Below are 18,504 nucleotides of genomic sequence, written 5' to 3'. Positions count from 1 at the left end.
TTTTTAGGTGAATAGATATAACCGTCAAACAGTCTTTTCATCAATTACTACTTCTTCCTTTGAAAATATCTATATTCAGCTAAAGAAGTCAGAGAATACTAACCATCAAGGACTAAATATTTCATTTTTTCAGACACAAAGTAAGAAACTATATAATTAAGCTATCATAAATGCGAAGATTCGTTTCAAAAATATTTTATCTATAAATTATACAATTATATTAAAATGTCATTCGCCCATAATTGTGAATTTTTCAAAGTGTATCCAAACATTTTTAAAAATAATAAAAATGCACTGAATCTAATTCGAAGCGGTGACGTTCAGCATAAATATTTTCGATAGTCTTCGACTTTTGTGGTTTTCCTAGGAAGTAAATATTTGTCACATCTTTATCAGAAAATTTTAAATTTTTTTCCCCTAACTCGCAATTTAAAACGAAAATATAAATTGGAGCTCCTGAAGTATAAATGTCTTATCAGATTTCACATGTATTTGGTTATTACGAAAGCAACATGAGATGGTACTTCACTATGAAGTGTGCATAAAATTATATTATGTGTTTTATTAAAGTTTTCAGAATTGTTAGTGAATATTCAAAACTGTTCGAGAACCTCTCCTTGTCCAATATAAAATGGACCGTCATACTTTGTTCGTTACTACTTAAACAGAATAGTCTACTTTTTTTCCAACTAACCAGCTTGGGAAAAGTAAATTTTAGTTCTTATAACATATTTATTCACTTTTAAAGTGATGTTCAGTTTTCATTTGGATTTATGAAAGATCCAAACAGTCGCATATGAACACCAAATCAAAATATCAAACTACATCAAACCATATCAAAAAAGGATCACTATCACTGAATTTAGCTCAAAATATTTGTAGAGTTAACTTAGCAATTAAAAATAGTAAAGGCGTTTCACATCTTATAGAATCATTTGAAAAGAAATGCTATTTTGAAAACGTATCAAATGTTTGATCACTATTGATTCATCTTATCCTGGACTGATGCTGTTTCTGATTCATGATATAACTATATGACCAAAAGTATCCGAACGCATTTGGAATGTCGATATCTTTCTGAATCTTTCTGGTACTGAACAGGAAAAGCTACCTATATAATTGGTTTTGAAATAAACCTGGTATAAAAATTATTTTTTGCTTCCTAGAATGCATATTTACTAAAATTTTAATATGGTGTTTTTTGGTATATTTTCATGCTTTATGCAAGCTTCGTATAGTTTGATTGAAAATTCTATATGTTATAAACAATAATTTAGGATTTTTTAAAAGAACTTTTTTATTAAATCCTTTTTTATCATCGGTTTATGATCGGCTCCCTAAATGTGCCTCAAGGTAAAGTGTGAATTCAAATATATTCTCTGTACGATAGTTTATCCAGACTTACTGGAGAAATCCGAAAAAAAAAAATGTGCAATTCCCAGTGTATCCGGATACTTTCTGTAACATAGTGTATATGCAAATGCGGTAAATTACTATCATTTCCAAGGCATCAACTAAAATGCCTTTCTATAATTCCAGTTCTAACGCTATATGATCCATTCCGACTTTTGTTATATTCCCCTCATAAACTGCTATCTCATCATGTCTACGTATTATGCCCTTCATTATCAACAATTCTTTAAATGAAGGCGAATTTAAAACTTTTGTTTATAAATTTAGTAAATAATTAATAAATTTAGTATTTAAATTTATTAATTATTTATTTTAGCTAAATAAATTTAGTATTTTAGTAAATCTGAAAGCATCGACCGTTTTTTGAAATCTCCTTGGTATTCTCATGAAATCAATGCAATCAGTCAATTGATCTTTATAGTAAATTTTCATTCGTCACTGCAAAGCTTTGCAATTTTATGTATTTCTTAAAATAAGGATTGCAAAATTGCGTTAGCATTTTTTCAACCATTTATCTAGTTTATCACTCGATTAATAACACTAGATATTCATCAGAATCGTAACTATATATGTTTTACAAATTATTTTTTTGCTACTAAGATGTTCGGAAATTTTAAACAATTCATTAAATTATCAACCACTTTTGAACGTCGTACTTACATTATTATACAATATTACATTTGATATTTACGGTACATTTACGATACTACAGAGCTGCTAATTCAGTTGAGGAATTTGTGACAATTAACAAAAAATATTTTTATTATATAAATAAATTAATTTAATGGCTAAACATTTTTAAATTCAACCCTTGATATTACATATTTTTATGCATAGCTTATGTTAACATACATATATCATGAAGCTTCTGTTCAGTTATGACATGCGAATCGTATACAATAAATTTCGAATACGAAACTTTCTTTTTCAGATGTATCACTTGATTTCCCAATGTAAAATATATTTTATTTGTGCAGCTATTTAATTTTTACTAGCCAATACGTATATGAAAGCAGTAATGCTTATTTAATTAAATACTTTATATCATTCTTAACATGATTAATCATTAACATCTTATCAGTGTAAACATCTTAACCCTTTCTCAATAATAAATTATTGAAAACCTGAATCTACAAATGTTTTCAGTTTTATGGATTCTATTATTCATTCCATTCGTAGAAAAAACTGTTGTTACCTAAGATGGGTATAAAACCATCAAGAATTCTGATTTCAAGTGTATAATCATTTTACCTGTCAAAAAAATTCAGCTCTTTGTGATAAAAAAAAATGTCAACCAATATGACAAATACCATATTGGTATTTGTCATATTGTTTGTCATATCATAACATCATATTTGTTGTCATTATTTGTCATATCATATCATCATATTTGTTGTGTCATTATTTGTCATATCATATCATCATATTTGTTGTGTCATTATTTGTCATATCAAAACCAATATGACATTTTTTGACAAAAAATGTCAAAAAATATCTCTTTCGTAAATCAATTAACTTTGAAAGCTGTAGATGCAATATTTTAAAATGGCATTTATTAAAATGCGAAATGTTCTTTTTATTTAGATTAATTGAGAGTTCATTGTTACTGTAAGTAGTTTAAGATGGAAACTTTTATTTAATCAAGTTTGTTTAAAATTGAAACGAAAATTGAATAAAAAATTTTGGAGCCGTTTGATTCGTCCTATATTGTTAATTCCATTCCCGTTTGTTAATCTCTCAAAAGTGACGCTTCGAGAAGAATTAGGAAAATAATTAAACTGAAGATAACTCAAAAATATTTAGAAACAAATGTTTATTTGATAACTTCTACAGTAAAACCTTATATTAAATAAAAGAATATGAAATCTGAAATATAAAACATATAAAACAAGTAAATGTTTCCATGGGAAAAGTTGGATTTCTACAGATTAAAAGATATATATTTTACATTTAGGCATTCATGATTATCTGAAAACTCTAAAACTTAACACAGGAGGAAAGAGCAACAAAAATTTAGCAGTAATAAACTAATTATTAAAGAATTCCGCAGTCTATCCTAAAACTACTTTGAATGCAGTAGAAATTTCAGAGCTCAAAAATTTTTTTGTAAAATAGCAGCAGATATAAAATACGAAAATTTATTTTTAGAAATATTTAAATCCAATTTGACATTTTAGATTTCTAGTCTTCAAAAGTTGAAGTATAACTTACCTCAAGTTCCTTCTATGGAAATCAGCCAATAACGTTAATTCGTTTATAGAAATGATGGTAAATTATGAAAGTGATTATGAATTTGAAAAATTATGTTTTCGTCCAGCAAATTCAAATTTACAAACTACTTTATGAACTATATAAAATTTTATTTTGAGCTCCAATTTTGTATTTTTTTTATAATTTTTAATCAGTGCTGTGAGCATTAATGGCGTGAATATCTATGAAGCAAAAACTGCAGTTGCAAACGACAATAAGACTCTTTCAATGAGCTCAATCGGCTGAAAAGTATTTCGTTGTTTTGATGAAATATTTCTTACAAAATGTCAGAAATTATAGATATCATTTTAAAGGAAGTTAAAATTTTCTCTTTCGGAACATAATTTTGACAGTTATTCAAATCCTGATAAATTTAATTTTCAGGGAAAAAATGCCTTTAAAGCATTATGAAGATGTAACTTTTAACTTTGTAGAATAGATTGATTAAAAATTAGTTTTTTAAACAGAAGAAAATGTCAGAATAGGATGAAAGCCCTTCTGAAATACTTTTAATTCTCCAAAATTGCTCCAGATATTGGTCCAAAAATTATTTGACTAAGCTGTAAAGAATTCTGTTTAGGAACAAATGGATTATATTTTTCACAATTATAAAAATAATTTTTATACTGAAGGGCATTTAATGTGCACATTGAATTCAGGCGAAAAATGAAGATATGGTTAATTATTCAGATTTAAAGGCTGCTTGATTTTAGTGCTTTTCTTGACTGAATCATGTGATTTCAATTTAAGAAATTTTTCTTACCCTGTCGTTTGATATTCAGCAATAATTCTTGCACATCTATATTTAAAGATGTGTCTTCAATCTTATTCAACATTGGTTAGGATATAACTTTTAGTAAAAAAATTACTTATTATAACCGAATATAGGCCGTAATGGAACTTAATTTTTTGTTTATTGTCTTTCTTTATCTTGTAGAAATTTCTACTGTATTCATGAGAAAGAAAATACATCATTCAATGGTTTCCAGGGGAATTATGCGTCCAGGAAGATTGACAACTGTTGTAAAACCTTCTTTTCGTTCGGGATCATCATATGTGGGAATTCCCTGGCAACTAGTGGATGAAGAATCACAAAGGTAGCAAGCACATGTTAGTGCCTCGTAGTACTCATATCCAGTTAACCGTAAGTCAGCTCCAGGATCGCAATTTCGTAGAATAGTTCTCCGAAGTTCCCGATTCTCGTGCATACAAACTGGATGAAATGGCCTCTTAAACGGAAAACGCCAATCCCCAATCTAAAAAGAAATTAAAAACAACATTGTTAAATTTTTACTTTAGTTTTTTTCAAGGTTTTACTGAAATACCATAGTTTATGGTTTCTTGCTATGTGAATCATGGCTCACAGAATATTTAGAAGCAAATTGTGACATTTCTTCTTCGTTTGAGAAAAAAATAAAAAATTTCCGGGTCAGTGAAATGAATTAAATTATATAATTTCCATAGAATCTGAGCATCAGAGTCTGTGATTTATTTTTATGTTAATCATCATTATTTTTATGTGTGTAGCATAATATCACTACGATAAGTAGCTACAATTTACAATGATTCTTCATAACCTATACAGAAGATTTTGCAGAAGAATTCTAAAGTTGAATTAATAACTTTATCAGCACAATTTTTTTCAAACATTTTCATTATATTTTGGGAACCTATTTTCTTATATATATTCCTTAAAATAATGATGTTTATCATCTAGTATTCTAAAATCAAATTGAGAGCAAATACCAAAGTATATTAATATAATCTGCAATTTCTAACAATTTATGAAAATTCTGAAATTGTACAAATAATTCAATCATCAAATTTACATTAAATAAATTACAATTTGAACTGTTTGAAGATAACCCCAAGTACTCACTTTTTATAATTTCATCTTAAAAATGAAAGAGATTTTTACAGTTTTTTCTAGATTCCAACTATAGTTAGCAAAAGTTTCGAGACGTTGAGTTCTAAACAAATTCGCTATCTAACACGCATTATTTTTAGAAACAGTTACTGCAGAATTACGTGTTATGATGATTTAATGTAGTACTATGGCAACATAATACAATATAAAATTATTACTATACCTAATTCTGACATTGGTAGTGTTTTCTGTGATTTTTAAACTACATTATAGCAAGGGGTAAAGAGCTCATCTAAAGAAAAGTGAATAAATACAAACCCGGACTAATCATTTAAAATTTACTCAATGACTAGATAAATTTTAGCATTCCTTTTACCCTAGAAAAATTCAGATGATTCAGTGAAACATGAAATTGATTAAACATCGCCCAAAATAGCATTATTCGTTTTCATTGCTGCAAATTGCATAATTACTTCAGGCATGCACTTGAAAATTATTGAAGACTTCGAGAAATAAGAATTTATATTTTCTTAAACATAAAAAATACGAAATACATGGCGAATGGAAAATGAAGAACTCATCAAGTTGCAATTTCGCTTTTTTCAAACAACTTCAGTTAAAATAGCAAGAATTTCAATTTTTCAAACTAAAACTTCAGATATTTTGCTTGAACTCGAAACGTACAGTATAGATTTAAATTTTTTTTTGTCTGGACTCATAACACCTTGGAACTGACATACGTGGCGGAGGTCATACCAGTGACTGTCTCCGATCATTGAACTTCTGTCGAAAATGTGAAAAACCGTTTTTTCATTTATCATATGACTCTTCACACAAGCACATGAAAACCGCCTCAGCAGTCTCATTCCCAGATGTTAGTGAGATGAAAATGTATCCTTCCATCATCTCTCTTTGTAGCAACTAGCGCCGACCATAATATTTGAGACTAAAATGATTCTCATCGGTAAAGAGAACATGAATCGTTGCGTTCTTGACACCATAGTAAATGGCATCGTCGATGGTCTGCTGACAATAATATGAATCATTCCGGATGTCGGACGAATAGGTCACTTTTATGGTATCGTCTGGTCACAGCAAATCAGCACACCTGTTGTCTGGTTACCATACTCAAGTAATGGGCCATGTTGCCCGCATCCTGGTATCGATCTTCTTTATCCAGCATGACGATATATCGATCATCTATCGCCATTGTTTTCCTTGATTGTCTACTACTAACCTTTCTTGCAGATCTATTTGCATTTTAGAGCACTTTCAAAGACAGTGAAGCAACACTTTTCTCAAATCAAATTGCTTCGGCAACACTCATCAAAGTACACCCTCTCACTAGTTTTCCGATTATTGTACCTAGTGCAACGGTGTCCTGATAGTATCTTGTAGTCAATTTGAAAATACAATATCACTTTCACTCGAAGCGGATGTTAGAAAATGGGACTTTCCTCCTTTTTAAATTGCTCTGTATTGAGCGCGTTGACTCTGACGCTCTTTATGCGCCCTCGCTTCACATGATTAAGTCAGATTCCTGATATTTGCATTTGTATCACCTTTCTGCTGAATTGGCTTTTAATTGCAATGATAGTAAACAACCTTTTTTGCGTTTGATTTTATAGCTTTATGCTGACAAATTACTTTGTTGCTTAAGTTTTACACATTTGTGTACTTCCACCCTCGCTTCCTGTTATTTTGACGAGATTTAAAACAAAAATCCATTTATATTAAATATCATACTTGGTTTTTTAAATTTCCTGATAATATTCAAATTTATAGAGAAATGGTTTCCCCCCGATGATGTCTAATGTTCATTTCTTAATTTATAAAATTAATTGTCAATTATTAAAAATTCATTTGTTTCATATATCGGAATTGATGTAAGAAGAAAGAAATTATTTTGTTCAGCTTACCTTGGCTCGTATTTAGCATTTTTAAAAATTTTGGTCGTAATCAAATATTAAAACTTTAGATGGAAGACTAAAATAAACTTTCAAACATTTTAAAATATTTGACAGGTTTTTTTTTTTTTTTGCATAATTTACTCCTTTTGTAAAAAAGTATTATGTCTAAATATTTTCTATAAAGGATTACTTTCTAAATTGAATAATAAAATAATTAAATCCAATAAATGAATTTAACTATAGACTCTCTAAAGTGGTTCCCTAGCCTAACATTATTTTTATAGATTTCACGCTACATGCTTGAAACGTATTTTTTCTTGTTTTCTGTAAAAATATTTTTTTCATTAAAATGCTTTTATGAACATGCGTTATCATTATAAAAAATATCAATGCGTTAAAATTAGTTAATATAAATTATACTATACCATTATAACATTATGTCTTGTTATTATATTAAAATGAAAAATTTTACACTTTGCAAGAAGTAGAACAATTTCAAGAAGTGCTTCGTGCTGTAGAGATAATATAATTTAAGAGTTGTACTTTTTATTTTTTATTTATTTCATTAAATGTCCTAAAAAATTAGGAATTAAAAACCATCTAATTAAAATGTATAGTATAAAAATAAAGAAAAGATTTGTAGAAATTCACCGTTTTAACAATATGTGTAATATACTTCCTTTTAAAATTTCTCAAACATATGAGAAAACCAATTCATAAAACAATAATTCTATAAGCAAGTATTTAAAATATAAGAAACAGTAACTTAAACTGCAATACAATAATTTAAAAATATTCATATTGTAGAAAGCAGAAAATTTATTAAATTATTCTACTTCATAACTTTTTTAAAATTTGCCTTGAATATATTTAAAAAAAAAATTTAATGAAATCTTGATAAACCATATACAATACGATTGGTTTCTTTTCAAAATGTCATTTATTCGAATATGTGTTATACAATGCAATGAATTAATTCAAAATACGTGGTTAGGTGCCAAATATAAAAACATTTTATTATATTTGTATAACTAGGAAAACTGTATTTATAAAACCAATTTTCACAAAAAGTATTACTTATTAATGTGTATTAAATAATTGTCTTTACATGCAGCATTAGATGAGGGCAGAATTTTTTTCTTTCAGTAGAAATCTAGATTCCCTGAACTTTCTTGTCTTTTATTTTGCTTTAATTGCATAAGTTAGGGGGTCTTAATAATTTCATTTAACATTTATTAAATTATCTCGCAAAATTTCATTTTCTTTTCGAGGAATAATTCATTTATGAAACATTGACCCAAACTGAAGTGCAAAAAAAAGTATAGCTAAAAATTCTGCATACAAACTAAATAAGATATCCGCTTTCAATTGAAATATCCCCGAAACACTTTGCTTTTTGCACTCTTATTCTCCTCATATTATAAGGGATTTCTCAATTTCTTGAGCCTTTTCAGATAACACCACACTCTTGAAAGCCACTTTGTGCCATAGACTGGTCTAATTCTCGAAATGTGTTAAAGGGAAACCCTTCTATACAGTATACTATCGTACAGTGCAATACAGAGTTAACTACATCATTTTAACTAAAGAAAAAAACTATTACCTCTCCAGTATCACATCGTCCCCAGCACGATGCAGCTGTCACAAAATCCCAGCACTGAAGCCCATTTTCATCGGTCTGCGATGCTTTAAAAGTGAATTCTCGTCGATGACATTCCAAAGTGTCCTCGGGAATGACTGGCAAGTTCCTGTCCGCCGACATACTTGCAAGCAGTAGCAAAACTCCTAAAGTCTCAAGTGTAAACATTCTGGACGGTCACAAACTAAAATAAGAATTAGAAAAATGTCGCCTTAATTTATATTTAATTTATCTAGTCTTCAAAAGAATGTTATATACTTTAGTGCTGTATTCTGCAGGGAAAAGTTTCTTTTCATTTTTCTGAAGGATCCAGCACTAAGTTATATATTACAGAATTTCCTAGATTGAATTTTTTTTTCAGAAACATTAAGTAATTTAGGCGTAGCTCTTCAATTTTATTCAAAATATGTTAGTGAAGTATTGTTTAATCAAACATTAAATAATCCGGGGGGAATTTTTAAATGCAATGTAATGCAACTTTTTGTTTAATTCTTCAATTTAATGTTGTTGTTGTTTATAATGGCACTTGCCATGCACAAGCTCGCTGACGAAGTCAGCGATTTTAAGCTAAGGGAACGTCTCTTGTTTTAGTAGCGCCAACTAGGGCCAAGAGTACGTCTTAGCTACTCACACATCTCATTCGCTCGCACAACCCCTTTTTACAGGTGGGCACATTCCCAGATAGAACGGAGGAAGAACAACCATGCCCTTACCGGGACTCGAACCCAGGACGCCCAGAATACGGGGAAGACGCGCTACCCCTATGCCAGGACGCCGGCTCGATGTAATGTACAATAGCTTAGTAAATAATTCAGGAATTTAATCTTAACTAAAAAAAATATTTAAATGAATAAGGAACAATTTAATTGTTCAGATGAATGCAAATTATCTTATCTCTAAATTCTTCGATTAAATATAAACTAATGATGCAAAGACATTTGTAGTCTGAATGCAGAGGAAATCAGAGAAAAAAATTTCAAATGAATGCAGATTAGTGAAGAATCTGAAACAAACATATGTTCACCAACCAAACCAATTTAAAATAACTTAGAGCTCAAATCATCTATAAAAAAGAAAATAGCATTGTGCTGAATTTTCTTTTGGATGTAAAGAAACTGAAAATTATTGTTTCTTTAAATGAATGCAAAGCAAAATAGTTCTAAATCTTCAACTAAATGTAAAAGAATTTTTCCCTGTTTAAAATGTTTAAATTCTCTTTTGTATAAAAAAACATTATAGCTAATTTGAGTTAAACATATGTTCAATGATTGTAGAAAATATGCGTAAAAAGAAAATTTTAAAGTTAATCTTAATCAAAGGAGCTTAAGAAAACAAATTCTTAGTAGAAACCCGTATGTCACTAACTGCTATATGTTGTGGCTGCACCGAACGAATTTTAATGTTATACTATGATTTAAAGAAATCAGAAATTAAGTGATTCTTTAATTCTATACGAAAACCATAAAAACAATGTTTTTTCTTAAGTTTATTAGTCTATGATTAATATTAAATGTTTTTGATGTGTAAAGCACTATTATTTTGCCTCAAAAGTATTAGTACAATAAAGGTGAACTTTCTGATTTTGAAGACTGGATTCCTGTTTACTCTACTGGAAGCTACAATTCGAGGTCTTAATAATGATTCTTAGGAGATCTTACAACATGATTCTATTGTTGTTGGTTATCACTGGTTAATTTATCGTTACTAGCTAGTTGTAAAAAATTCATTTTAAGTACTTTAGAAAATGTAAATCATGATAATTTTTAACTGAATGATACTGAAGAAATAACAAACTAGTGAAAACTTATAGTAATAAATAACAGTAAAATTTTAAAAGATTTTGTTCAAGACTCTTTCTAAATTTAAATTTTCGTAAGCATACTCATCTTAATATTTTAATTTCAGAAACTTTCAGATCTATCAGATCTGAATTCTTTCTTCAGAAACTTTCAGAAAAATCAGATCTATTTTGGGAAGATTTACCTCTCTAAATATAGCAACACTTTTATTCAGAAGATAATATATGCAACAGAAAAGCAAAATAGGAGAACTTTTTGAAAGAATGATAAATGCTAAGTTCTAGAGGCCAAACTGATGATTTAAACAGCCTTAAAAAGATCTTAATTCAAACAAGTCCGAAAAAAAAATTATCAAATTGCATATACCTAGCTTGAAATGGGATTGGAACACGTAAAACTCTCGGTTCGTTTGTTTAGGAGAAAAATCGAAAATTTATTTACTGCATTTTTAATACACTTGCGTTGAAGAATTATTGAATTATTTTAAGAAAGGTTTGTTTTAAAAAATAAGGCATAACCCTAGACTGACAGGTATTAGTGTGGAAAGGAAACATAAAAAAAATGTGATCTTTCTAATTACCCAGTGCATTAGCTGAAACTTTTCCCGACTTCAGAATAATTGGATAAAATGTTGCGTCCCAAGTAAGAAAAAGAAAACTTGAATTAAAAGTTCAGAGGTTTAAAAAAAATTGCAACATCTTTGGAAGAAATACCAATGATGGAGAAGCATTAAAATAATCATAGCTTTAATTCTTTTAAAATTCATAGAACTGTTGCATGTCTGGTCGATAAATGTATTCATAATGCCCCTAGTATTGAAAAAATGACGTCAACTCTTGTTATGTACAAATTTGTTAATGGATTAGGTCACCTGGATATGTTCGTACATCAAAGATTGTTGCACCAAGTTCCTTTTGTTTTCTTTCGTCTCTCACAAGGCATTTTTATTCGATCCATCTCCAAGTAATGTTGGAGTAGACACGTGTTGTGAAAGTTCTATGAACTTTTAAACTTATTCTTCGTCGAAATTATTCTTTTTAAGATTTAATGATACAATCGCATCGAGTTTCAATAAAACGCTAATTTGTAAACTTACGTGGGTTTTTTTTTCCTTCTTTTTTTATTGTTAAATGTGTTGAAGATATTTGGCGGGGTAGAAATAAATTGTTAAAACTTATTTTGATTTTACTTAACTGTTTTATGCTAAGAATTTCCATATTCTTCTTTTGCTTTTCTATGAAACTTGCTTTCCAGTTTTCTTTCTTTTTCAAACGCGTACTAATGTTTTTTTATAGAAAAAAAAAAAGAAATAAAGTAACCTAATTAGAAATAAAAACATATCTTTATCTAACCACAGGTTACCAAAACAACTGCTGAAGAAAATAAATGCAGGAATATATTTTTTTCAAGCATTTATTTACATGCTTAGAGGAAAAGAAGAAATGAAACAACATAATTTAAAAGGAAAAAGTGAAAAAAATAAAAATTAAAACCTTATCTTCCAGGTTACCAAAACAATTTCTGAGATAAAGAAATACAGAAACGTATCTGTATTGTTTTCTGAAAATAGATTATTATTCTCCACTTTTGAGAAATATATAAAATAAAGAACATATATAATATGTGAGAAATGGAGCTGCACAAATAATTAAATAACTAAAAAGAAGTTATTTCGAAATGTACAATTAAAGAAAGTGTTAATTGGTTCAGGTGATATTAATGTAGTTAATTTTAAAGAACGCAACAGACAAATTCAGAAATGCAGCAGAAAATTCTTGTCAAATATTTATAAAAACATCTACTAACTCTCAAATAAGTTAATGAATTTGATGTCAAGGTTAACCATGTTGATGTCATTTGATGTTAAGGTTAAACCATTTCAAAATTAAGGTAAATTGCAAGACAAAATTGTATCAGAAGCTTTCCAGTTTCTAATTGAGATTCTGAATATAGATAAGAATTTTAAAACACTGTATTTTGTCCTACAAAGGGAAATAAATAGACAGTGCTGTAAATAATGTTATATGCATTCATAATTACATGAGTTAAATTTTTATAAATAAGAGAGTATAATTACTGTTTTTAATCAACAGTATATGCTTTAAAATACTTAATCGAAAGCTGATTCGAAGTCATTCTGGATATCATAAAAGTATAAAAAAGAAAATGGTGCTTTACTTAAAAATATTTTCTTCATTAAAGAATTTCTTTCTTAAATTCTTTAATTTTTAAATTTACTCTCTATATTTCAAAGTATAAGCTGAAATTGATCATATTTTTATGAAGTGCATTATATCAGACTTATTTTAAATCTTACATTTAGGTAAGCAGATAGCTGCTTGGTATAATTTTTCTCTGAATTCATATAAAATTTGCGTACTATTATGGGAATTTAAAAGTTTTATTGCATTTAAACAAGTAAAATAAAAATAAAATGTAGTTGTCAGTTTAATTACTTCCACATTGCCCTCCCCATTTTTTTAAAATTTCTACATCAAATTCTCTTTTTAAAAGTTGAAGCACTTTAAAAGATGGCTGATACCCCGCCGATAAATGAGATGGTGAAATTTCCTTTAGTTCATTTATGAAAAAGAAAAAAATATATAAAATTCAAAAACACATTAGGACGCAATTAGTAAGATTTATTCTAATTGCTTACAGATATGCATAAATTCAATTTTATAGTCTTCTTTCTAAGTATTATATAGTCTTTAAATACATCTATACTTATAATAAAGCTCAATGTGTGTGTGTGTGTGTGTGTGTGTGTGTGTTGGCGCTCTACAGGCCAGACCGTTTGACATACAGCTACCAAATTTGGTACATGTATACCTTGGAGGTTGGGAATGTGCACCTGGGGTTTCTTTTTTCGAATTTTTAATTAGAATTTTAATTATTAATTAAAAACTAACTTTCCCGCCAAAAAAATCTTCCATTTTCCCCACCGCCAACTTTTCCGCCAAAAAAATCTTCCATTATCCCCAGCGCCAAACGAGAAAGTCTTCAGTTTTTTTTCTCCCAACAGTAATGAGGCTAGGGTTAAAATTTTTCGGCGGATTATTTCAATCGGTTCTGTTTATTTTCTTAATGTTTGATGCATTTAAAATTAAACATTGTTAATGAATCAATCTTTCAGATTCATTCTGAAGTACTTTTGAATTAAAATAAAACAGAATAAAGGAAATTAAAAATTTCTAATCCGCATAGCGTTATCCCAACTGGCGTAGAAAAAATCACGTATTTGCGTTACGTAACCGGCGAAGAAAATTCACGCATGCGCATTCTGTTCTGATTGTTGCCATGACAACGTTATCAATGGATGATTTAAATTATTTTTGGGTTAGTTGCATGCTTTTGTAAGTAAATTGTATTTATGTTAGTTATATATTTTTTGTATATGCTTATAGTTTTAAGTACATCGTTTTTTAAGTAGTTTTTTTAAAACCTGTTTTCAACCGTTTATTTTAAACGATTCGTTTTATTTTCTTAGTGTTTGATTCTTTTAAATTTAAACATTGTTAATTAATCGATCTGCTCATAATGAATCTAAGAAAATTTTGTTGACCAACTCTTGAGATATTACATAAATTAAAAAAGATATTCTTTAGTGCCCATAAATTTTAAACGCTGAGTGACTCTATTTTCAGTAATCAGATTATAAAAAAATGCTTTGTTTCAGTAAAAAATATTATTATATTAATTGAAGATAAATTCTTTCCACTTTAATTTAAAGCATAAATTCTACGGGTGCTAACAGAAAATGAGAGAGATACATATTACGTTATGACTGAAGGCCTTTATAATATTATGAATGAATTATATGATAATCAAAATTTGAAGTTTTAAAATATTTTGATGAAGAAGCTATTAAAGTAGAAATTGCATAAAATATTTAATTATTAAAATTTTAACGAACATTAAGATTGGCGAACCGGCTGGTCGCCAAAGGCGGCTAGTTACTTTATAAAACAAAAACTTGTACCGGAGCTGCAGTCTTTTTCAATTAAAAACAAAGCAGAGCCATTATTAGCTCCGTTTTTTTAGTCTCTGCTAGCTTTGGAAAAAAAATATTAACTGTACTTTTGAAATTGATATTTTTAACCATTAAGAACTTTTCAGCCATGACTACCTGAAACAAGTATCTCTTCATTAAAGACGTTATATTCAATACGAAGGAAACCTTTTTGAAAAAGACAACTAAATAAATAAAAGTATTGCCTTGCAATATAAGACAATTTCCTTTATCTAGAGCAAAGAGTTCAGTTCTGTTTCTGTGACATAAAAGTCACAAATTCGAATCCCATTTCAACCGAAGGAATTAATTTATTTCAATTATATTAAATTCCATTTTCAAGCAATATGAAAGTTATTTATCCCACCCAGGAGATTCTGATATTTGATAAGTATTTATTAAGTCACGCAAAATTCATTTTTATTTCACTTTGCCAGTATGTAAGGTATATCGATGTGAGAAATGTCATCTTTTGAATAAATATCATAATCTGCAAATGCTTCAGACTGCCTCTTCTTTGTAAATAATTAAACTAAGAATATATTTTATTTCAACAATTCAAATAATTTTCGGTGTACAGAATCAGTTTTAGGCTCAATTGCTGACGATTAAAATAAATTATTTAAGTAATATTCATAGAAATATGGATTTCATAGTCTTCCTAGTGTTTCAAAGCCTTCATAAGTTTTTCTGAAAGTGATACTTATATCAACCAGAAATTATATACAGAGACTGAAAGCAGCCTTGTCTTAAAAATTCAATATTTTTCTAATTTTAATTGTCATTAATCAAGTTTCATTCTTGCTAATAATTCGAATATATAAAAATATTCTCAGTTCAATCAAGTAAATTGCGAATTTTCAAATTTTCTTTAGTAAAATGATTGCGGAAAACTTTATTTTCATACCAAGTATCTTTTGAACAGATGAGTTCTTCAAAAAATAATATAGAATTCATAAAACACTCCAATCAAATACTAATCGCGCAACCGTGTTTTTCAAAATGAATCTGAGTTTTCTGTGAATATATCTTGAATATAGAAAAGATGATTAAAATAATCTAACTATTTCTTTTTTCGTTTGAACAAAGAATTGCGCAATAAAATATTTTGTTAAATGCAACTGTCACATATTCTAAGAGACAAACATAAACAGCAACGTCTTTGCTTAGAAAGTTTAGAAATTTGAAAAATATATATATATATATATACATAATTAGAAAGCATTTTTATTGTTTTTATCAGTTACATAAAAAAATCCTTTTTTTATTACTCTCCAGTTTTATCAGAATTAGACATTCTAGAATAATGTAAAATTCTTAAAACTCAGGAGCTTCAAAATCCAAGTTTTTAAGAATAATCATATGCTTCCCTTAAAATATAAGAATCTAAAATCATTCGTAAAGAAATCTAATAATGGTTCACAGTATTAAAGGCTTGTAAACATTTTTTTCTTTTTTCTTTTTGAAATGACAGTTTCTTAATAACTTTCTAAATATTCACCTTTTAAACTTTTCTAATATAAAACCAACAAACCTGAATAAAATTTGATCTAAGATTGCTGTAATTACTCCGTATAGACATACAGACATATTTATATATTTTTCTACGTGCTTGTCTTATAATATTAAAAAGGATTTAAACAATGAAAGTACTGTAAAATAAACAGTTACAGTACTATATAAGGAAACAGTACTATATATGTGATAGTACTATATAATAAAAGTCTATTCATTAGTAGAAAATTAATTTTTTTTTCAGTTTATCACTTCACAATTATTTTTGTTTCCCATTTCGGGTTCATCATAGAATTTCACTTAAATGATTGACTTTTGAATATAAATGTAGAAACATCTTATTTCATTCCGTCTACCACAATTCATTGTGATAACAATCTTGAAATATTTAGAAAATAAATGTATTATCAAAATACATATATTTAAACACCATTAAATATTACTAAACAATAGATACACATTAAAAGAAATAATTTTGATTTATTCGTGTGTGAATTAATTCTTGATTAAACCAGTCAACATGTAACTAGAATACTCTATAACTATTAATATAAGGCATAAAAATCTTAAATTATCATCGTCACTGTATTTTGTGTAGGAATTAAAACTAACTTCATAATTTAAATTCATGACATAAAGTATCGCAATAATTTTTCAATTATCATTTCCGCATACAAAAATAAATTATACATATAATAAATAAATGTACGAAATGTCATTTCATGAACGTCCTACAGTCCACTAGATTTCCTTATTTAAAAAAAAAGTAACTCGGTATTCTGTTACAAGTTGTTTCCGCTATACTTATTAGTAGAGTTCTTTAAAGGTTTTTTCAAAATAAAATTCGTGATTTTTTCTGAGAAGGAAAAAAAGAGACCTTAATATTGATTTATTCTTTTACAAAATAATTCAAAATGAAAGTGATTATCAAGTTGTTAAGATTTTTTTCACTAATAGATAAAAACACTAAAATTAATTTTATGTTGTAAATGCATAGAGTATTATATGATGTCTGTCATTTCCTAAATCAACTATATGTATAACAAACTATATCCGTAAATGTTATTTCATATTAAGCGCTAAAATTTACTATTTTTTTTTAATTTAAAAAAAGTAATTATCCATTCTATTACCTGTCTTTTTCCTTATTAATTATTATTAGAGCTTCTTTTATTGCGTTTTTGATATGAAACTCTATTTTCTGCCGCCTTTCTGAGAAGAAAAGAAACGTTTCACATACCGTGCGGAGAGATTCCGTTTTGGCCTTCCCTCACAAATAGTAGAATGCGACTGGGGATCTCATTTTGAGTTCGCCAATAGAAAATTCCCCTTGACGCATTTGCCGCGCATCGAACTGGAATGGCGCAGATACTTTCAAAATGATAACGAGAAATCAGGTGAGAAGAACCGAATCTTCATAATTAGCAGCCATTGATAGTAATTCCCAAATAAGTATTTGAAAATCTCTTAGGGAGAAGATTTTTTTTTTTTATGTAAACAAACACGAATCAAAATAGATATATACAGGGCTGTTGATAATAGAAAAAAATGTAAAATGATTGTTAAAGTAACTATGCTAATAATTCTTTTGATGATATAAAATAATGAAACTTAAATTTTCATTCCCTAACTTCTTTATCCCTTTCACAGAGGAAAATTTTTTTTCTATCTTAAAAAGTGTATTGTGACACAGAGAATTAATAACAAAATGAATCAATAACTAATGAAAAGTGGAAGGAGATCAAATTTCAAGTATTCGATTAACGAATTCAGCGAAAATAATTAAATTAATTTATTTTATCATCACTTTTCACAGGCAAATATAGAGAAATTATAAAGATTTAAGAGCTTTAAAAATGTTGCTTTTTATAAGTATTAAAATAATAAAAAAGTAAATTTCTTTAATATGTCTATTACATTTGTCATCTTTATATAAAGAAGATGTAAATTTGATGTATTTTCTTACATATTTATTTTCATAAAATTGATTTGTGAAAGTTTCTATACACACAAAACCGTTGTGAATCCCACTTGGGTTTGGTTTCACTAAATTAACATACAGCTTTTGAAAGCTGTTTTGGGATTGATCTCATCAATCA

The 18,504-nt window shown here is 28.0% G+C and overlaps 1 protein-coding gene across 2 annotated transcripts; it reads right to left on the bottom strand.

The window, feature by feature from the left end:
- Nucleotides 1-4,558: 4,558 nt before the first annotated feature.
- LOC129958726 (thyrostimulin beta-5 subunit-like) lies at nt 4,559-17,776 on the bottom strand. 2 transcript variants are annotated; one of them, XM_056071381.1, is made up of 3 exons: nt 17,646-17,776; nt 9,044-9,263; nt 4,559-4,919 (listed from the first exon to the last, which is right to left on the bottom strand). In XM_056071381.1, exons 2-3 carry the CDS (start codon nt 9,245-9,247, stop codon nt 4,635-4,637), a joined length of 489 nt encoding a protein of 162 aa, XP_055927356.1. In that variant the 5' UTR covers nt 9,248-9,263; nt 17,646-17,776; the 3' UTR covers nt 4,559-4,634. The 2 variants fall into 2 exon arrangements, with proteins under 2 accessions (XP_055927356.1, XP_055927357.1); XM_056071382.1 differs by having other exon boundaries at nt 17,539-17,683.
- Nucleotides 17,777-18,504: the final 728 nt, after the last annotated feature.

The sequence above is a fragment of the Argiope bruennichi genome, chromosome X1 (assembly GCF_947563725.1).
Source record: "Argiope bruennichi chromosome X1, qqArgBrue1.1, whole genome shotgun sequence".
NCBI classification, from domain to species: Eukaryota; Metazoa; Arthropoda; class Arachnida; order Araneae; family Araneidae; genus Argiope; species Argiope bruennichi.
Note: the sequence above shows the minus strand (reverse complement) of the source record. Positions and strands in the feature narration are given on the sequence as shown.

Coding starts and splice junctions, on each gene's coding strand:
- LOC129958726 (XM_056071381.1), bottom strand. CDS start 9,247: ATGTTTACACTTGAGACTTTAGGAGTTTTGCTACTGCTTGCAAGTATG. Junction 4,920..9,043: donor GACGATGTGATACTGGAGAG/GTAATAGTTTTT, acceptor ATTTCTTTTTAG/ATTGGGGATTGGCGTTTTCC.